Below are 23,103 nucleotides of genomic sequence, written 5' to 3'. Positions count from 1 at the left end.
CCCTGACTCGGGTGGTTCCATCTGAAATATCCTCATGTTGGTTCCCACCTTGGCAACCCATGACCTCCACAGGTGGACCTCCACCTAATGGCTAACTACCTCAGTCCGCATATGTTCTCCCATGAGCTCTCCCCTGACGGTGAGACCATGAGGGTGTCTCCACTAGAACTCCTCCCGATGGTAGGAAGTGGTCTCTGTAGTGCGTTCCCTATTCAAGGAGTGCACATCCCAGTGGCCTTGCGGCATCTTGAGGACCGAAGGTAGAGGCTTCCCACCTTTTCTAAAAAGCTCTGGGACCCTCTCCCCAACTATCCAGTGGAAGATTACAAATTTCCTGAAAGCGCTCACTTCTTAAACGCCTTCTTACGTCACCATCGTTTCGCTGAGATTCTAATACGGCACAGAGTTGTGGTGAGTTTTAATAGGAGCCCCATCTGTTGGTTCGACACAACGTCGAGAGACCGACAGAAAGGGAACGTCTATGGAGGGAATGAGACGTTGTGTCCTTCTTCCCACAAACACTTGTCAACCGCTGCAGCAGTCGTTAGAGGCTCTAAGGCTCCTCAGAACTAAAGGTGAATGAATGCAGCACGCCGTCTCCCTTTTATACCCAGCTATCAGGGGGCGGAGTCCGGCATGCAAATTTCATTTGCCAATTTCATTGGCCTGTTTCAAAACCAGTCGAAGCAATAGGTTTTCCAGGGCGAACACATCTGTCGGTTCAACACAACTTCTCTTTCCTTCCATCAGGGAACTGAGGTTACATCCGTAGCCAAGACGATTCATTCTAAGTTCATGTTTACATTATGCACGTACATGCCGATTGGCAGTAAAAAACAGACATATTACTTAGTTTGCCTTACCGTAGGAGGTTCATGTTCGGCATCTTTTAGCACTGGGACCACACCATCTATCAGTTTCAAACTATCTCCAAATCCAACAATAATCGGTGGCTGGTCACCGAAATGCAGTGAGAAAACAGACACAGCTTATCTTCCTTCAGCTGAGTGAAGTGGCATTGGTGGGCATGCTCTTTCTCATGCTGGCTGGTTGATGTTTAGGGATGCCTTTCTCTCACATTTGCGCGTGGGCATGCTCTTTTGCTCGATGGATGTCACGTTGGGGTGCTTTTCTGGGATAAATGTCCAATAAGGGACTAAGAACCCTTGTTACGAAAAAAGAAACCATGTTTGAAAAAAACTCTCTGAAACCTGTATGAACCCTGGTGGAGTGAATCGAGGACAGAAATACTACGTCGTATGTTCAACTAGTTTTTTGACAAGTTGACCATGTTAAGCTTGAAAAGACAGTACATTTAACAATGTAAAGAAGTCAAACTGAATGAAATATAGGGATTGGAAGATTAATCAATTTGCATCAGTGCATCGACATAAAAGGTAAGGATGCGATGCATCAATTTAAAAAGTTGTGTATCAGATACAAGTTGCCATTTGCATTGCGATGCATTGTTTCAAACACATATTTTCATATGTAAAAATTGATATGTAGGTTGATTTCTCTGAACTGTTTCACAAGCGCATTTTGTCATCACTGCTGACCGTGAATATGACCTATCAAATCACTAAGGAGGCCGAGGCCTTTCCTGACAGTCACACACAATCAGGCTGCATCTGACAGCTAAGTGCTGCCCTCAGGGCTGCATTCCAAGGCAGAAAGGCACGTCCGGATACATTGTTTGCCTTACTCCCCATCTCCCCATCTTTTTTATATCTGATAAATTTTCAAGGCAGCATAGATGTGTCGTGATCGGGGTCACGTCAGGGCTCTTTGTCTTCGATCGAAGGGTGCTAGTGAGGACTCCATCCACACAATTTCCGCTGAGAATGAGCTGAGCCGGTGCTTTATGGACTTCATAGAATTCCAGTCTGACATCTCCCCAGTCATCAACATTGGAACTGTTTACCGGTGAAGAAGTCCCCAAGAAAACATTTTGGGGTCTACTGTGGTGAAGAGGCTCAATGGCAGCTAGATGGGTGGCAATTATGCAATGGGCAGTTTTCACCACACTTTGCAGTGCTTTCTTCTCACTCCCTGTGGAGCCGCCATACCACACTGTGATAGAGTTGGTCAGGATGTTCTTTGTAGAAACTGATTAGGATCAGAGAAGACATATGAGCTTTCAGGAAGCATTAGCGATGTTGTGGATTCCTAATCAGAAATAAGGTGTTTGAATGACAGGACAGATCCTCAGAGATGTGGACGCCCAGGAACTTAATGCTTGTGACACATTTTACTTCAGTCCCGTTATCGAAGATAGGGGAGTGAATGCTGCTTTTAGATTGCCTCAAGTCCCTTTGAGGTCTTTGGTCATCAGGGGATTGAGCTCATTGGTGTTCAGGAAGGAACACAGTCATGGGTGAACAGAGATTAGAGCAGTGGTCTCAGCAAGCAGCCCTTTGGGGCATTTAGGATTAGAGTTGAAGAAGCATTTGCCCAACCTTACATATTGAGGTCTGTTAGACAGAAAGTCCAGAATCCAGCTAATATAATAAGTTTAGTGACTAGTTAGGTGTTCATGACTGTGTTAAATGTGGAATTGAAATCAATGAACAGCATCCTTAAATATGTGTTGTTGATGTTGTTGTTATCTAGGTGTGTAAGGGCAAAATGAAGATCAATGGAAATAATATCCTCTGTCAACCTGTTGGGTGATGGGCAAACTGGTATGGGTCCAGTCTGAAAGGCCCTCTAGGGGTTGACTCAGAACCAGTTCTCAAAGCACATCATATTGACGGGTATAAGTACCACCATGTGGAAATCGTTCAGAGGCTTTGCAGATTAATGCTTAGGGACAAGTACAATGTTCGTAGAACTTGGAACAATGGCCTGTGCCAGTGACAAGTTAAAAATGTCAGTGAAAACCTGTACCAGCACAGACCATAAGTACTCGCCTGGGTATGCCTTCAGGGCCAGACGATTTGCGTGCATTTAGTTTACATGACATTTTTTTGCTGTGGAAAGGCCATATAAGAAGGGATGTCAATGGCCACGAAGATTGATGTGTTGCACATTTGAGTAGATAAAGACCCAAGCTTAACATACTATCATTATGAAATGTTCTGAAGCAGCTAGAACAAAGAATGTGGTGATACTTAAATAATACATGTTTTAGTAGTAGTTAATTTCTCAAACACAGTTACATATATTTGTGTAAATTTTGGCAGCATTTTCTCTGCAACTAAAGACACAGTTGAACATTGCATGCCTGGCAAGTTTCTTGTCTTTTACAATGCAAAGCACACAGATTAAGTGATGCAGCTACATTCCTAAAATAAGAATGTAAATAAATGTAAGCATATATGTGCACGGTATTAATTATTTAAATAAACATGAATACTAACTTTGCCCATGCATAACAAAAGCACCACGTTTTGTTAATTTGTAATATCATTGCAACCACAATGTTCTCACCACAACACCGCCCAAAAATTACAGTTACTCGTTTACTACAGTAAAACAATGGTAAATAGGGAGGAGAGAAAGAAAGAATACCAACTCATCAATTGCAGTCGCTCTTCATAATGAAACTGAAAATATTACTTAGTTTTCTCTTTGCATAGGACCATCTGAAGATCCTCTGCACATCACCAAAGATATTTGATGAGGAATCTTGCTGTGTTGTTGTGTGCCCTTATTTGGGGGCGGAGACCATGTGCGTTTGTTTCGCGCAAGATCATTACAGTGTGAATAGCGCGCTCTGTGTGAGGGTGTGATTACATTAGAGATAATGAGTTTACAAAGTTAACCTGTCTTTAATTTCATGCATATAACATAATCCAAGAAAAAAATGTTTAAGATATGAATGGGTTGATAAATAAATATACATTCTCTTCAGACATACATGTCATGTGTCTTTACGTTACACCCATAATTTTGCTCCAAACCTGCTAAATAACACACTCAGCCTGGTCTAAAATATAACTGGCTTTTCTGAAAGTAAATGTCTGATGGTCTTTTGTGTCAATCTTGTGGCAGGATCACGACAGCCCCACGTGTTTTGTGTGCCAGCGTATGGTCATTGTTTGTTTGTGACGGCTATGTGCTCGCCGGCCTTGTCTCGTCTCTTGATCCCTCCCCCTTGCTTCCTTGTTTAGCTTCCCATCAATGTTTGATTCCCCACACCTGCTCCTTGTTAATCAGCCTTTGTTAGTTCCCTATTTAATGTCATTATGTTTGTTGTCCTGACTGAATCGTTTAATTTTCACTTGTTTGCCTTGCATGCTTCTCGTCACAAAACCTTGCCAAAGGATTATTCCCTGTGATGTTGGAATGTACCTTCTTTTGATGCCGTGTTTCCCTAGTTCCCTAAGTCATGTGAGTATAAGTTTTGACCCTGCTCTCTTGTTTTGCCCCCTAGATTATGTTTGAATTTCTTTGTTTTGTTAGGTTTTACCTGTATCGTGGGCTTTTGTATTGTTTTGTTAATAACGTTTATGTTATTCGTGAAACGCTGACTGAACTTGGGTTCCCCTTCTCGTAAATCTTTTGCATCTGAACTTCATAAACTCACTTCTTACGTTTGCTTAGGGTCAGGTCTAGTTGTAAGACTATCTTGTTTGTGACCTATTTAGCTATAGACGCATTTACTGTAGAAAACATTGAGTCACGTTTTTTTGGGACGAGCTTAGGTGGAGGCGGAAAGATCCCACTCACCGCATTACTAATGCTAGGTAGCACATTTGTTTGCTCGCTTCAATGACTAGAAAAAAATCTGATTAAATTTTGGCATGAAACATCACTCACTGTCTAGGACCGTGATTGTTTTTGAAAAGTTAACTTTTATGCAAGGAACTTGGCCAACATGTACGCACCCATTCAATGGATCCAGGGACGAACTGACAAGATTACCTGCAGTTAAGTGGCCTGACATGTTCTCCTACCAGACAGAGAAACCAAGTACAGTTGTGTTCAAAATTATTCAACCCCCACTGAAATTGATTGTTTTGGTCGGTTTGACATTGATTATGATCATCCAGTCATCCTGCTTACAATTAAATCAAAGAGGCATGTGTAGGTCAGACAAATATAACATAACATTTATAATGAAATAACCACAAATGTCTTTTCTGAGCTCACATCATTATCAGTTTTATTCAACCCCCAAGTGACATTCAATCTTAGTACTTAGTACAATATCCTTTTACAGTTATAACAGCTTTTAAACGTGAAGCATAGCTTGACACAAGTGTCTTGCAGCGATCTACGGGTATCTTCGCCCTTTTATCATGGGCAAAAGCCTCCAGTTCAGTCACATTCTTAGGCTTGCGCACTGCAACTGCTTTCTTTAAGTCCCACCATAGGTTCTCAATCGGATTTCAGTCTGGTGACTGCGATGGCCACTTCAAAATGTTCCAGCCTTTAATCTGCAACCATGCTCTAGTGGACTTGGAGGTATGCTTGGGATCATTGTCCTGTTGAAAGGTCCAATGTCTTCCAAGCCTCAGGTTTGTGACGGACTGCATCACAATGGCATCCAATATCTCCTGGTACTGAAGAGAATTCATGGTACCTTGCACACGCTGAAGCTTCCCAGTACCTGCAGAAGCAAAACAGCCCCAAAGCATGATTGACCCCCCGCCATGCTTCACAGTAGGCAAGGTGTTCTTTTCTTCATAGGCCTTGTTCTTCCTCCTCCAAACATAGCGTTGATCCATGGGCCCAAACAGTTCTAATTTTGTTTCATCAGTCCACAGAACACTATCCCAAAACTTCTGTGGTTTTTCCACATGACTTTTGGCATACTGCAGTCGACTCTTCTTATTCTTTGAGGACAGCAATGGGGTGCGCCTGGGAGTTCTGGCATGGAGGCCTTCATTACGCAGGGTGCGCCGTATTGTTTGAGCAGAAACTTCAGTACCCACATCTGACAAATCTTTTCTCAGTTCCTCAGCAGTCACACAGGGACTTTTCTCCACTCTACGCTTCAGGTAGCGCACAGCAGTTGAAGTCAGCATCTTCTTTCTGCCATGACCAGGTAGCGTTTCAACAGTGCCCTTTGCCTTGAATTTGCGAATGATGCTTCCTATGGTTTCTCTTGGTATGTTTAACATCTTTGCAATCTTCTTATAGCCATTGCCCTTCCTGTGAAGAGTAATCACCTGTTCTCTTGTCTTCCTGGACCATTCTCTTGACCTCACCATGTTTGTAACCACACCAGTAAATGTCTAGAAGGAGCGGAGTATCACAGTCATTTTAAAGCTGCCTAATTTGTGCTTATTAGGCTTTATTGCTGCTCCCTGATATCCACAGGTGTTTTCAATACCTGATTGAAAACACTTCATTGAACCTCTGTTCTTCAGAGTGGTAGTCTATAAGGGGTTGAATAATTATGTCAATGAAGAATTCACAAAAGAAACATTTACTACTGTATTACAAAACTAATTGATGTCATTTTAGTTGCATATGGTTCTTTAAGAAGTCCTTGTAGGATTTCATTCTGAATACAATTACAAATGTACACTAAATTCCCTAAAACCATTTACAGCATTGGGGGTTGAATAATTTTGAACACAACTGTATGTTTAGTAGGGATGAGCGAGTACAGCATTATCTGTATCTGTATCTGTTAACCATATGAATTATCTGTATCTGCACTCGAAATGGGCGGGGCCTAACCCGGAAGTGGGTGGAATTTAACCAGGAAGTGGGTCGGGTTGTCTTGAGACGAGCGGGGCTTTAACCGGTATGTTATTTTAAGCATGCAATTGATATGGGTTGATCAGAAATTTTTATATTTATTGCTGATTAGAAAACTATTTACATGACAGCATCAGCATTGAGCTTCAAATCAATGGTTTTGATCACGATAACAAACAAACTATATACAGAACAAGTTTTGCAACAATGAATACAACACAAGCGGTTGCAATTATGAAGTAAAATGTAATGAACAAGAGTGTTCTTCTCAACATAACTTTATTTTTGTAACTTTAAATTTTTTATGATCAGTGTGCTTTTTTTTTTTTTTCACACCAGGTATGTGTGTGTAGCTAATTGATTTGTAATATAGTTTTTTTATACCACTACTTAGAACCAGCAGACGGTTCAAAAAAAAAAACTCTGATGACCGGCAGAGTGTGTGTGTAGCTAATTGTAAAATAGTTTTATACCACTACGTAATTTTTTTTCAGAAATACAGCAAGAAAGTGTCAGACACTTTGTGCGTGAAGTAAAAAAAAACTGGTTAGAGCCTGCTGACGGTTTAAAAAAGAAAAAAAAAACTCTGACATGCAAAGACGAGTTGCATTCTACCAAGCACCACGTCTGAACAAACCCCACGTTTACCAAACTCTACTGGTTAATAAGTAAGTACTACAAACCGATGTAAAAAACAAACCTGAAGCTGAAGAAACCCTAAACGTTATCGGAAAAGACCCGCGAACCTGAGTGACGGAGGGAGAGAGAGAGAGAGAGAGAGAGCTGTTCTCTTCTTTTTAGTGTTTAACTACAGGTGTCATCAGTGTTTTTGTTTGGCAATGGCAGCAGATATGTGTTTAATTATCAAATTGGAGACTGTATTCTGTCGGTTGTGGCACAAACAACACAAACAGATGACATTTAAATCTCCTTATGTAGTCAAAACATTTCTGGTTTGTATTGGCCTTCAGTTTTCCCTTTGTTTTGCATCCAGCTAATGCTGTGACGTACACGTGACGTTGACGCAAAAGGGGTCTATAATTATCTGTTTTTTTCCAATCATTTTTTTTTTTAATAGATTTGTCTTGCTTGTAAAAATACTTACCTGTTAATGTAATACTTGCCTGTGTGTGGTTAAATGTCCTGTTTTTGGAATACTTTGTGGAATATTTATCTTGGCAAACTAGTATGGGTCCAGTGTGGAAGGCCCTCTAGGAGGGGACTCAGAACCAGTTACTCCAAGCACATCATAATGATGGGTGTAAGTGCCACCAGGTGGAAATCGTTCAGACTCTTAGCAGATTAATGCTTAGGCACAAGTACAATGGTCATGTACTTCAGACAGGTTGGAACAATGGCCTGAGCCAGTGACAGGTTAAAATTTTCAGTGAAGACCTTTGAAAGCTGACCAGCACAGACCATGAGTTCTCGCTTGTTTGTGCCTTCAGGGCCAGCCGATTTGTGTGCATTTACTTTGCAAGACATTTGTGTCTTTAACAGCTCTGACAGGACTCGCTTGAAAAAACAGGCCCTTATATTACTATTAAAATGATAACTTTTTCATTACCTCTAATCACCTGTCAGATGATTACAATTGAAATTTATCCGATACCACTTTCAATAATCAACCACAAAAAAATATTTTAAGAAAAGAGGAAGTTCCCAGATTTCATCTCGGGTAGGAACAGCTCATGAATTGTAAATCTATTGAGATCCTCTATCAGAACTTTGCCTTTTAGGGCTGCAGTTAATATGGGTGGCGTTGGATGTAACTTCTGAAAGGAATTTGTTTGAACAGAGACAATTCCAGAAATGTGCAAGCAATCAAATGTAAGAGGACCATTATTGGTTTTGTGGAGGATAAACTTTTAAATATGTAATTCCTTGCCTGGGCTTTGTTAGCAAATGTTTTCACCTTACTAGTTGATTTTAAAGCTTGTTGTTTTATAAACCTGATGTTAAAATGAATCAAAGAAGCTACAAAGTGCTTACTGGTTCCTCACATACAAAGGTCAGAGATGGCTAAACCTGTCCCTTCTAATAAGACTAGTATGGTTTCCACACTGGTTTCTGTTGGTTGGTGCTGCTACAGCTGGTGGACCAGCAAGACAAATGTTCACCTTTTTCTTATTCAAGAACTATCTGAAAATGTGAACTTTTTTTGGAAACCAACAAATCGTGAAAACAAAAATAAGTTCCCTCACCACTCACCCATTATTGCCATTATATGTTTTAGGATAAACACCAGCAACATCTTGCGTGGAGCAGCCCATGAAGAAGAGAGGCACACAGAAAATGAGGGAGATGGTGAGCATTGCAACAGAGAAACGTGGAATGATTCTGAATGACAAGCCCCAGCGCTTCATAACAAGTCCCCCGAGCACCATTCCCACAGAAACAGAAGGCAGATTAAGAGCACCTGAGAGAAAACAAAGAAAAGTTTTTACATTTTAAAATTGATGTTTCTCTCTATGGAAATACAGGGAATCATTTAATAGTTTTATCCCACATTGTATCCTTCAGTGTTGGGGAAGCTGCTTTATAAAGTTTATAAAGATACAATCTTCTCGTAATTTTAAGTGGCTTAAATACAGTTAAGAATTTTTTTTTAACTAAAATAGCTACACCACAAACAGTAAACGAATTATTTTACATTTGAACAGATCATTAAAAAACATCATATCAATTTAAAAAAACTAAAACATTGCATACTTGTAAAATTGTTGTATGTGTTGGTATGTCTTTTGTAAATTACAGCTAAACCAAATAGTTTACATGACTGTCTAAAATAAACCAGATTCCTTAAAACAAGAAAGGGAATATTTTAGCACAGATCATTACTATGGTAGTCAAAAAAGCAGAAACAGACAACACAAAATCACTCCCTGCAACTCCTGACATTGCATGTTTCATAAAGAAATTTTAACAACTTAAACATTATAACCTGTAATTCATGACTTCAGCCAAACTCACAAAAACTTTTTCATTTCATCAGCATCATTTGGCAGCTGGTGCATTACCACCTTTTATCACACATACTCTAAAATTCTTGATTTTGATAGGCCAGTTACATTATTCCAATGTCAGTTATTACCGATAATGAAATAGTGGCGTGCATTCCAACGTCATACACCAAAACTCCGGTTTTACTGTCTAAACGACAACACTGGAAATCTTCTAAGAATCTTCACTTAAGCAGGAGTATTAAAAAAAAGTTTGGTATCAGTGACTGGATACTGCGTTTGCGTGTGCTGTGTGAAACCTGCTGTTTGTATGTGGACAGGGCATCAGTCTGCCACCATGATGATTCCAAAACAAAGCTGTAACGGAATTATCACAGGACAGAGACCTAAGGTAATTCACCAAGGACAAACATTTTATCTTCAATGGTCTACTGCACAAACAGTGTCACCCACATTTAACAGCAAATTTTCATTTTTGAGTGAACTAATCCTTTAATAACAGGTTAAACAAAAACTCCCCAACACTGAAAACCAAAAATGATACACACAGCAATATCCAGAGGTAAAGTGCAATTTATAGATTAGCTAAAACTTCCCAAACTAAATTGTGTTTAATTATAAAACGGTAGCTGACCAATAAGAAGGCTGCTATAGGCTGCAGAGGCACTGTACTGGCATTCCAGGAACTTGTTGAGAAAGGTAGCAAGTCCCGCGATCACAGAGGAGAAACAGCACTGGGTCAGAACTAGCAGCATGAAGAGTGGATTCAGCAGAAGCTTAACAAGCATCTTCGGGAACACTGCAAGAACCCAAACAGACAACACAAGACAGATATAGCTGTTAACATATTTACATTTAATCATTATGAGTAAACCTGTAAGGATTTAATTGGCATGAAATGCAAATGAAACACATTAATGTCACCTGTGGGCTTTCTTGGCCGGACAGCACAATAAAAATGGAATTTATTAATATATTCTAGTGGTACAGTATATTAGATGATTAAATAACATATGTTTAGAGCAATTAGGAAGGGCAGATCTAGAAAATTATTTATGGGGTGGCAAGGGAGTGGCATAAGAACTATTAGGGGTGGCAACACTGAAGCAAGCACAAGTACTGATCTGCAATTGATTTTGGCTGAACCATAAAGCTTGTTTAGATGTAGCCTCAACTACATTCCTATATATTATGCAGTGGCAGGGGTTAAATTTTATGTCTGGCCGAGCCTGGGCAAAAGTAAGTGAGTACTTACAATACTAGTATATTTATCCACATGAAACAAATTATCTGATTACACTATAGTATTTACTTAAAAACTATATTAAAAAAACTACAGTAGATACTTTAAACCATATACAGGGAGAATATGAAAACAAACTTATAGTGTATCAACACTTATGCATGAATAATGCGACGATGTATACTGTAGTTCCGCCACCACACCCCCTGCACGCCTCCAGGGACTTGTCTTTTTCTTATTTTTTTTTTAAACTGGTGCGAAATCCCCAAAAGAACAAGCTGTGTGTCACGTCCCAGTGTGCCGCGTCCGGTGTAGACACGGTGTAAGAAAAACTGTTTGTAAGAAAAACTTGCTAACACTACATATCCCGCCATTATAGAACACAAGACTCATAACAATGGGTGCTGACTAATTAAACTTAGCAATTACACAGCATATGAGATGGTAAAATTATTAAGTAGTATTCACTCAAGTATATATCATTGGTTACTGTTCTTTTTCCCAAAATTCAACATACCAGAAAAAGTGTCTACTACTGCATATTCACGTTTCGGTCAGTGCCTGGATTCCAGTTTAGAGAAGCAGTCCACTCACTTCTACTTTAAGTGTTGAATCTGTTAGCACAGTCGATCGCACAAAAACTTTTCCTTGTGTTTTCACTGTACACTACAATGCGGCCGTTCAGTCTTTATACCACTCCGTAGGCCAAAACCACAGTCACTCGGTGGTGTCACATGCATGCCCTCTATTGGCTACAATACTACTTAGGTATACGTCTGTGCAGCAGTTTCGATTAATTTAAAGCATCAGTTTGTAAGAGTCATTTGTTTGTGATTTCCAACACTGCAGTGTGGTTTGATTCACTAAAAAGAACCTGTTCAAAAGAGTCATCTGTTCGGACTGTTCGGACTTCAGTCATGTTAGGTGTGCTGCTGCAACAGGAAGAAATGCTTGTCATTATTTACCAGTGTCTTTGCAATAACCATTCACATATTTAAAAAAATACAATACTAAATTCTAATTCAATTAAAAGTTATTGAAAATGAAAAGTAAACTTTAATTTATACAAAACTATGCCCCAACCGGCGTGTTGGCCACCATTTTTTTTTTTCGAGCTCGATCCTGCTCGACCAATAACCTTCCTCGCACATGCACACGCATACCACTGTGGGACATTAAAGATTCAAAATTAGATGAAGGTATATCACGTGACATGAAGTAAAGCAAACCAGCACTAATGTTAGTGGTTCACAATTTATAACTGTAAGGTAGACTGGAGATAATATGATGTTGCCGGGTCTCAATAGCTTACGTATCATGATCGTGTCTCATCACGAATTTAGTGTTATGCTTATAAATGATGACTACCAAACCACAATAAATGTTGTATGGTCAAAAGTTGCTGATTCCTTAGTTTATGCACGAGGAATAATGTTATCGGTATCTATAGTTACTGTGCTAGGCACTATTCCCATAGCGAGTTGAGTGAAAGTTATTGATTGCACCCATTACACAAAGCACAATGCCTGGTCGCGAGTGAGTTTCCGAAAATATAACTACAGAAAATTACTTGCTTTGGTTACTAAACACATTCATGTCCATGTGTTGTGTTTTGGGTGACTGCAAATGTGTTATGAGGCTAATGTAAGCAAGTTAGCTGCCATGCAGCTAGCACGCTATGCGCTAATGGCTAACAACCAACTGCTACCTCAGAATCTAGTTTGAACTATTAGTATAGCCCAGTAGTATAACCCGCGGGAGCCAAAAGAGTTCTTTAGTACATGCAGAGTTTATGAAGTGACATGATGTAACAGCGGTTTCCGCCTAGTCCATAAATTAACGTGTATTGCGGTGCCCACATGGAATTCTTATGCAACAGCAATATTTACAACAAACAGAAAATTGCGTTTATCAACCACATGGGGGAACCATACACCAAAACGGCTCATGTTGCTTTAAATGTGTATATGTGCTTAAAGTGAATTGAGGTCAACTGAGTAGAACAATATTATATTGCCTTAAAGTTAACAGACATGGAAAGCCAAAAATATAGAATTCAATTTTGATTTAAGCATGAACAGAGCTTTACATTAACACACATGGTAAGAAACTCCTGCCAAAAGTATTGTGGTCACATTATGGAAAATAATTAGTGACAATCAAAAATAAAGAACACATTTCAAAATATATTGCACAAAATTAACACGTAAAGGCAGGGATATCCACCTGAATTTAAATTAATCGTGTTGACTTTTGGGGCAGGACTGAATGTTTCTATCTATTGTAATAGTTGTGTTTGATTCTCTTGATTGTCCTCGATGTAAAGAGAGGAATCTCAACATCATACAGTTACTGCTGGAGTCAAATTTCCCGAAATGCTGAAAAAGCAAAGATTGTGAAGGACCTGGGTGATTGTTTTTAAGATCAGTTGACAATCTAATGACTAATGACAAACAAGTTTAAACAACTACGACTAAACATAAAAACTGTCATTGACTGTTTATGTAACATCATACAATATAAAGAATCAGGGGTATGTAAATTCTTTAGTATTAACTTTATGTTAACATTTCTTTACTGAAATAACTTGCTCAGGGAAGGACTAAATTAAAAATAAACCTTAATTTTCAGTTTTTTCCAGATTCTGCAAGGGGTATGTAAACTTTTGAGCACGACTGTATGTAAACTTGGGAGGAGGAATAAAATAGACATCAAAACCAAGTAATCTTTTGTCCGTTACATGTCAGCGATCTGTTCAAACCCTCAGAGTAACAGCTTTAAAGAGACGAGGTGTTACAAAGATTACCATGATGTTCGAGAATTTAGGCTTGCCTGGGATTGCTAGCTCGAAATTGTGACAATCCAGTGGAGAGGTAGGGGGTCCCAGAGCTTTGGAAAGGTGGGAAGCCCCTGCCACAGACCGTCACAGGCAGAGGCCTTGTTTCTCTAACAGCGAGAAGCCTTCCGACACCGTTAGGGCCACTGGGGAAGCGTTATTTCCTCAGTGAGGAAACGCGCTACAGAGACCCCTTCCTATCATGGGGAGGAGTTAAGTCGAGATACCAACATGGTCTCCCCGTTAAAGGAGACTCATGGAAGGAATGTGCTTACTGAAGGGAGAACCGCGTGGTGGAGGTCCACTTGGGAAGGGTCATGGGTTACCAAGGTGGGAACCAATCATGAGTAACATCTCTCATGATTTGACATGGCAGAACCCAATAGCAGACAGATACGGGGATGATAAGGAAAGACTTTAATAATACACAAGACTATACAAATGGTAAAACAAAACCCACGAGGGGGGAAAACAAGACAGGATGCTCTATTAACTAAAACAAGAACACAGACTGACTAAACTAAGAAAACAAATACTTAATACAGACACTAAACTACACTTACAAGAAACGAGGTAACAGGAACTTGGAAGACAAGGCAAACTACAAACTGCAACAGCTACCGCTACATACAATAACTTTCAAGAAACATTCAATGAACGTGCACAGGACAATGAACACGAGGATGTTTTAAAGGGGAGACAGACAAAGGATAATAGGCAGGGATCAGGTGACGGGATTAAACACTGAGGAAAAGCTAACAAGGAAACAAGAGGGCAGGAACCAAGACGCAGACCGGAGAGTGAGTATAGAAGGACCCTAGAGAAACTATCTCTCCCTCCACACAACTTAAGGCTATGCCATGAATCCCCTTCTAGAACAAGAAAAATCTTGACATGATAGTGGAATCATGACAACATCAGAGGGAAACATCTTGCTGGAGGGTTACTATGTCTGTAACACTAGGTCCGGTAAGAGCTATAAGATAAATAACTCCACTGGTACACGGTCTAAAGGGAAGGGATACTTTGCCCAACCCTGCCCGTAGGAGGTGCTTAGTGAGGTGCTCAGTCTGAACTAACTCTTTTTGCATCGCTGCCGGCGGCTAGTTTGTATCCTCACATTTACACTTTTAATATAAGTGTATTTTATTATCATTACTTATCACTGTCGTTTCTAAATTATTTTTCCATTTGATTCTACATCAAATTTTTTTGTTAAATTAGCACTGTTAACACAGCATTAGGTTGCTAGCTTGCTTTCTGTTTACACTGTGGAATATCATCTTGCCTAGTTTGTCTTGTGTGCTAACTCTTTCTCTTCTTAAGCGTATTTACTACGATTCATCAAGCAACCTTGTTAAGTCAGAATTACTCTTCAAACCCGCTGAGTTATGGCTTATATTCCAATTATTGTTCCTTGCACCTTATGTCATATGTTTAGTTTAGCCTTCTCTGTTAGCTGGGAGGGTTTAACATCCGATAAATGCAGGAAAATAGTTAGGCTGACGGAGAAGATCTTAGAATTTGAGTCAGGCGTACAATCTTTATTTAAGAATAGTAAGAGTGTAAGGACCGTAGAAAACACTCTGGATGCGAGCAACGCTAGCGCACAGCTCGTTTCCGGTTGAAAATCCCTCGAAACCGGGAAAGTTTGTGACTGTGAGACGGCATACACGCAGGACAGAATATCACTCAACCGTTCCGATTACAGTCTCGACGAGGTTTAACCCACTCAGTGACGCACCAACTGAGAAACCTGCTGAAAGTGCCCTAGTTATCGGGGATTCTATTGTTCAGAACATTAACATAGAGGCATCAGCCACCATAGTCAAATGTTTACCGGGAACCAGAGCGCCTGACATCAAGTCAAATTTAAATGTGCTGGCTAAGGCTTATCGTAAATTCAGTAAAATTGTTATTCACGTCGGCAGAAATGATGTTAGACCCCGTCAATCGGAGATCACTAAAGATAATATTAAAGAGGTGTGTGAGCTCTTAAGCACGATGTCAGACAATTTAATATTCTCTGGCCCCCTCACTGCTTATCGTGGTGATGAGATCTTTAGCAGATTATCATCACTAAATGGCTGGTTATCCGAGTGGTGCCTGCAGAATAATATTGTTTTTATAAATAACTGGAAGAGTTTGGAGGGCAGTCCTGACCTGTTGAAACGAGATGGTCTCCATCCCTCCTGGGATGGGCTTCCCTCCTGTCTAGAAATATGGCACAAAGTCTTAATAATGCAATAACTTAACTCTCTAGGGCCCAGGTCAGGGAGCAGACAGAATGGTTTAACCAACTGTCTGCTTGCCATCTTACGTCGCAGAATACACAAAATGTACAACATTTACAATCTCTTCTCCCAAACATCATAATATAGAGACTGTGTCTGTCCCCCGGGTTAGAAAACATAAGATAATGCACAAACCTCTTGAAAGTAATAATTTGTTAACAATATGATAACAGATCATAAAATAGACATACTCTGTTTGACAGAAACATGGCTAAAACCAGATGATTATATTACTTTAACTGAGTCTGTCCCCCAAGATTATTATTATAAGGAGCCTCGTCTAAAAGGCAGAGGGGGAGGTGTCGCCACACTTTACAATAATTATTTTAAAGTAAATCTCCCAGAAGTCTAATTTAAAATACAATTCTTTTGAAGTCATCGTACTTCATGTATTCACACCTAATACTAAGGACAAAACATTTTTAAAATGTATTCTAGCTATTTTATATAGGTCTCCAGGACACCACACAGATTTTGTTAAAGAATTTGGTGGGCTCTTAATAGAACTAGTACTGGCCGCAGTTAGAGTCATTGCGTTGCCTTTGGAATGGCCTTCAAAGACACTCTTAACTCCATAGGCGTTAGTCAACATGTGTCAGGCCCACTCACCTTCGTAATCATACTTTAGATTTAATACTGTCTTACGTTAAAAATGTGGACAACGTTAAAATCCTACAGCAGAGTGAAGAAATGTCGGATCATTATCTGATATTATATTCACTATATACTTCACTGGCCTACGGCTGCAAATCGAACTCCATGTTACTGTCATGATTCCGCTATCATGCCATGTTTATACTTGTCTTGCAGCGGAGTCATGGCATAGCCATTGGGTTTTGTGTGAGAAAGACATGGCTTTCCGTATATATTGGCTTGTTTATGCGTCTCTCGTTGGTGTTTCCTGCCATTTTTTTCTCGTTACCCTTCCCATTAGAGTTTCATTACCCACACCTGCTCCCTATTAATTATCCTGTATATCATTTTCCTATCTAGCGCCTAAACTTTTGAATAGTCTTCCCTTCACTGTCCGGGAGGCAGACAGACTCTGTCAGTTTAAATCTAGACAAAAGAAGCTTCTTTTTAATATTGCATACACTACACTTCCATAATATAAATCCTCAGAGGGTTAAGGCCACATTATTTATATCAACTGGAACCAGGAACACTTCCAACAACACCTCGCCACCGTTTGCATACTGATTTGCACTATTTGGCTGGCTGGGGGGCTGCTTTAGAATTCAGAAGTTTTACATAATTAATAGTGCATATAGAAATGTATAGTCTGTTTAATATTTGACCTGTGTTTCTCTCTCCTTTATCTTAACTGTTTGCTTTCACTGTGAGGGTGTGCGTGCGTGTCTGTCTGTGTTTTGTGTGTGTGTGTGTGTGTGTCTATGTTGATGTGTGCATATTGTGTTTGTGTGAAGCGTTTGTCTTCTGTGTTTTCACCTTTTTCTTGTTTTTACAGGAATATGACTTTAGTTGTTTAGTTTGCTTATAGTCAAATCCGCTCATGGACACCTGCTTTGTAACAATGGAAATTGTAAAAAGCGCTATATAAATAAAGTTTAGTTGAGTGAGTTGAGTTGAAAGATGGAATGCCTGTTCTTCACACAGTGGGGGAAGAAAGGAGGCGGAAATAACACGCTGACCCACCTAGGAGGGGCAAGATTTGGGCTGACACCGGTTCTACACGGAGGCTGTAGAGCCTTGAGAAGGTGTTGGGCTCAGCCCAACCCGCAGCTCTGAGGATGTCTATCAGAGAGGTGCCCTGAGCTAGTGCCTACGAGGAGGCCATAACCAAGTTGGAGTGTGGCCTCACTGCGAGCAGGTACGGGCAATCTTGGGACCGGTATCCACGATACAGTGCGCAAATCTCTGTTTGGAGACTGTCCTCCCCTTTTGCTGACCTCCAAAACAGACAAGACTAAGAGCTCCTGAAACTCTGCATGCGGTCCAAGTAGAGGCGCAGCACACATAATGGACACAACATGGATGAGTTTGGGTCTTCCTCCCCAGGGCAGTGCCTGCAGGCTCACCATCTGGTCCCGAAAGGGAGTGGTGGGAACTTTGGGCATGTAGACAGGCCGGGGTCTCAGGATAATGTGAGGATGTCCGGGCCATGAGCTAGTTGTGTCCATCATGCCACAGTCGCTGCAGCGGGTCGGTAGCGGTTTTAGGCATGGGCGAACCAGGCAGCCGCCTGGGATGGCATTTTTTCACAACACGTGGGGGGCGGCACAAGCACTTGAAAAAGAAAAATAATCTGCCCCGCTAAACGGTTTTCTATTATCTATGATATACTGTAACTGTCTGTGTGGAGAATTGGCAAATTGCCGCCCCTGCTTGCTGAGAAGCGCAGAAGCTGTGTGAAAAGGGGAGGGTCCGCGCCCGCGGTGGACAGTTCACATCTCCCAAATGGAGCGGACAAGGAGGGGGGATCCACATAACGGGCTAAAGTCAGTCACACCTTGACTTTCTTCCAAATAACATACATTTCATTCATAATAATAAAACACAGGCCTATACTTTGGATGTAAATGGCTTATAAAAATAGGTAATCTAAAACGATAATGTGGAGGTGAATTGGTTTAGTCTTGACTTCTGGTCGTGAGTGACAGTGTTTGGGGGATGGGAAATCTGTTGATTGTCGAGTGCCAGATATACACAGTGACAACGATAGAGAGAAAAAGGGTAAAGCCGTCAGGTGCCCAATATAGGAGAAAAAGAAACGAAGAAGAGGAGAAAAGAGCTAAAGATAAAAGGTATGCAACTACGTTAATTGCTCCTCCCTTAGATTAGATAAATATAGCGTCTAATGAGTCATGACAGACATTTGGCATGTAAGGCATGTTTATTTAAATTTGCAATTCATAAGAGTTATATTGTAGCCTACGGTCTTTTGATGTCAATTTCAATTGCAATTCAATTGCAATTTCAGGGGCAATTCTAAAATATTTTGGAGCATCCTCTGCCACTGGTCAGAATGAGCCACCCACCTCCCCCACTACACAGGACTCTGCTGGAATGGTATCTACCCTTCAGGATGAGCTACCATCTATGTCCTTAGCTATTCATATGTCTCCGCAAATGTCTGTTATTGAGGATGAAGACCTCTTTGCCTCTACTTCTACCCAGTATGAGCCTTCATGTGGGTTTTTGAATGTCTCTCTGTGTGTGTGTGTGTGTGTGTGTGTGTGTGTGTGTGTGTGTGTGTGTGTGTGTGTGCGTAGAGGGGGGGTATGCCTAGGCTACAAAACAAATGGACAACTGCAATTTAATGTACTTTTAATATTTCTGATAATTTAGGGTAGGCCTATGTGTTATTTTCCACTGCTATGTGCTTTAAGTAATGTGTCAATATGTTGTCTGATAGAAATGCCTTGAACTGAACCCCCACTCAGCCTCACTGCTGAGGATGAGCCTCTGTCAACTGACCATGCTAACTGGCCCTCACCTCTGACTAACAGGATTCGGACTGAGTTGGTTCGCAGAGGACCAAGTTGGTTGCCACCTGAATTTGTTTCTGTAGGAATGAGAGTGATGGAAGAAGTTGCCACCACAAATATTTTAAGCAGACATTAGTTAGTGGAGAAAAGCTGGCAAGAACTTGGCTGATGTACTCCATGAAGAACAACAGTCTCTTTTGCTTCTGCTTCAAATTGTTTTCCAAGAGGAACATTCTTATAACAAGTTCAGCAATGGCAAATGGGAAACATGCAATCACTTACCTCACATCATGATGTTTTATTAACAAAGTTTGGGAGGAGCATGTGCAAATAATTAAACAGCTGCACGACATAAGAAATCACGCAGCTGCCCGGCATTAGCAATCACATCACCTATCCTTCCAAACCAGAACGAGCTCTATAAATTGTGAAACCAGCTTACCTCCTTCACTCATAGATTTTCGCAGCATCCCACCTCCACCCCGACTCCTCACCATATAAAAACTATTTTCTCCAAAAGGGGGGGAAAGCGCTCGGGGCACGGGCAAGCAGAGACCAGAGCCCTCGCCCTGAACAAAGGAGCCCTCTCCCCGGACAGCACGCCAAATACGCATACTAAATTCTGAGCGTAACCACGCTGCCCCCCCTTTAATTATTTGCTAAGGTGAACTCGTGAAACATGAAAACAGCCCAGAACACCTCAATTGCATGAAAGCATGGAAGGAACTGGCAGTGAGGTTAAGAAGTTGGGAAACTATTGATAGGCAACAGGTGGCACTTCTGGAGGCTGAGAAAGTGAGATGGAGAGCAGTGCTGATACGTCTCACTACTATTGTGCAGTCACTGGCAGTTTGAAATTTGGCTCTAAGGGGACACATAGAAACACTGTTCACACCATCAAATGGGAATTTTCTCAAAGAGGTCGAACTTATGGCCAAGTTTGATCCCATTATGAAAGATCACCCTAACCGTTTCGAAAGAGGAACAGCAAGTCACAACAGCTACCAAGGTCATGTGCAGAATGAGCTGATTGATATATTGAGCAACAACATCATATCTGCTATAGTGGATGACATCAAGCAGGTAAAGTTTTTTTCAATAATTCTGGACTGCCCCCCCGATATAAGCCATAAAGAACAGTTGTCAGTAGTCATTTGAGTGGTGTCAATCCCAGAGCTCTGTTTGTGCCTTCTGGGGCTTAAAGATGTGGGCAGAAACCAGATGGGTGGGCAGAAACAAGATGGAAGGGCAAGGTCAAGAGCGTCGAGCCCATGAGGTACCAGGGAGCTGCCGTGAGAGAGGCTTTAATTAAGGTGAGAGACAACACTAAAGACCCTGCTATAAAGGCTGAGGCCCAGTTTTTGTCTGAGGAGGTTGGGTCATACCGCTTCAGCATTTGCACGGTTGTTTGGTATGACATGCTATCTGCAATACAGTATGTCAGCAAACTCACGTAGTCTCCAAATATGCATGTGGATCTGGCTGTGAGTCTTTTGAAGAAGACTGAGCAAGGTCTCCAGAGCTACAGGGCAAGTGGCTTTGTGACTGCACAGATGGCGGCCAAAGACATTTGTGAAGAAATGAATGTGGAGGGTGAGGCTGAGGTCCACAAAGCGCCACTTCTCATATGAATCACATGGTGAGCCTTTTAGTGATGCACTTAGGAAGTTGGAGGTTGGATTCTTCAATGTTGTTGTTGATGCAGCCACGTCAGCCATCACAGAGAGGTTTTCCACATTAGAAAATGTGGGAAACAAATTCGGGGTTTTGACAAATTTCCCAAGTCTCTCAGATAATGAGCTGGCAGAGCAATGCAATGCACTAGGCACAACACTGCACTTTGAAGGGCACTCTGATTTGGACAGTAGAGAGCTTGTGCAGAAAAACCATCAGCCTCCTTGAACTTATCACTTTTATGCATGATAAGGATCTATCGGAGATCTACCCCAACTTTTGGACTGCTCTCAGGATTGCAATTACTCTGCCAGTAACCGTGGCTCAAGCAGAGAGGAGCTTTTCAAAACTAATGTTGATCAAGTTGTACCTGAGGTCAACCATGTCTAGGAGAACAGCTCACTGGCCTTGCTATCATCAGTATCAGTCACTCAATAGGGGAGCAGATCTCGTATGGTGACATTATTGATGATTGTGCATCAAGGAAGCCCAGAAAGGTCAGGTTTTAGTTTGTGTTTTCTGTTCTTAGTGCAATAGTGTAATAATTAGATTAACTTTAGTGTGATTTGTGTGATGAAGGATTTTTGCTATTTAGAATATTTATTCAATATTTTATTTGTATATTATTCTTAATATTTTATATCATTGTTGTTCTCCGAACACCTGAGATGAAAAATTCGATAAAATGTTTTTTATTGTGCATTCCAATTTATATGAATCAAACTGCAGTTTGGTTTGTTTTGATTTGATTTAAGCCATAATTTCCCATAAAACTAACATAATAAAACATGATAACGTAATAAAAAATATGTTTTTTTGACCTTGTATAGATATATTAAGGAAAATCAATTGTGAATATAAATGAATTTTAAGTGACGATCACTTGCCTATGTCTGTGCTCAAAGTTTGGTTCCAGCAGTCCAACATTTTCATATGTTAACATTGACACAGAAATGGAAATAGGCTACTTGAATCTGACAGAATGTAAGACTGAAGCATTCATACAGGCTATGAAGCTTATAACCTAAGTATTGTGACTAAAATCTGCCTAGTATACGTGTTATACAGGTGCTCCTCATATAATTAGAATATCATCAAAAAGTTGATTTATTTCACTAATTCCATTAAAAACGTGAAACTTGTATAATGTATACATTCATTCCACACAGACTGATATATTTCAAGTGTTTATATCTTTTAATTTTTATCTTTTATTTAACTGACAACAATTGAAATTATTTATCTCAGAAAATTAGAATAATACTAAAGACCAATACAAAGAAAGGATTTTAGAAATCTTGGCCAACTGAAAAGTATGAACATGAAAAGTATGAGCATGTACAGCACTCAATACTTAGTTGGGGCTCCTTTTGCCTGAATTACTGCAGCAATGCAGCGTGGCATGGAGTCGATCTGTCTGTGGCACTGCTCAGGTGTTATGAGACCTCAGGTTGCTCTGATAGTGGCCTTCAGCTCTTCTGCATTGTTGGGTCTGGCATAACGCATCTTCCACTTCACAATACCCCAGAGGTTTTCTATGGGGTTAAGGTCAGGCGAGTTTGCTTGCCAATTTGGAACAGGTATACCATGGTCCTTAAACCATGTACTGGTAGCTTTGGCACTGTGTGCAGGTGCCAAGTCCTGATGGAAAATGAAATCTGCATCTCCATGAAGTTGGTCAGCAGCAGGAAGCATGAAGTGCTCTTAAACTTCCTGGTATACGGCTGTGTTGACCTTGGACCTCAGAAAACACAGTGGACCAACAACAGCAGATGACATGGCACCCCAAACCATCACTGACTGTGGAATCTTTACACTGGACCTCAAGCAACGTAGATTCTGTGCCTCTCCGCTTTTCCTCCAGACTCTGGGACCCTGATTTCCAAAGGAAATGCAAAATTTACTTTCATCAGAGAACATAACTTTGGACCACTCCGTAGCAGTCCAGTCCTTTTTGTCTTTAGCCCAGGCGAGACGCTTCTGACGC

The 23,103-nt window shown here is 40.7% G+C and overlaps 1 protein-coding gene across 3 annotated transcripts in view; it reads right to left on the bottom strand.

Annotated features, from left to right (window-relative positions):
* Positions 1-23,103, bottom strand: part of slco2a1 (solute carrier organic anion transporter family, member 2A1) — a 96,145-nt gene that overhangs the window by 9,443 nt on the left and 63,599 nt on the right. For all 3 annotated transcript variants that reach the window (XM_056751443.1, XM_056751444.1, XM_056751445.1), the window contains 2 exons: positions 10,255-10,419; positions 8,869-9,076 (listed from right to left, as the gene is read on the bottom strand). In XM_056751443.1, coding sequence (XP_056607421.1) covers positions 8,869-9,076; positions 10,255-10,419 — 373 coding nt within the window. The remainder of the gene's footprint in view (positions 1-8,868; positions 9,077-10,254; positions 10,420-23,103) is intronic.

The sequence above is a fragment of the Triplophysa dalaica genome, chromosome 6 (assembly GCF_015846415.1).
Source record: "Triplophysa dalaica isolate WHDGS20190420 chromosome 6, ASM1584641v1, whole genome shotgun sequence".
Classification (NCBI taxonomy): domain Eukaryota; kingdom Metazoa; phylum Chordata; class Actinopteri; order Cypriniformes; family Nemacheilidae; genus Triplophysa; species Triplophysa dalaica.
The sequence above is the reverse complement of the archived record's forward strand: the minus strand, read 5'-3'. Positions and strand labels throughout refer to the sequence as shown.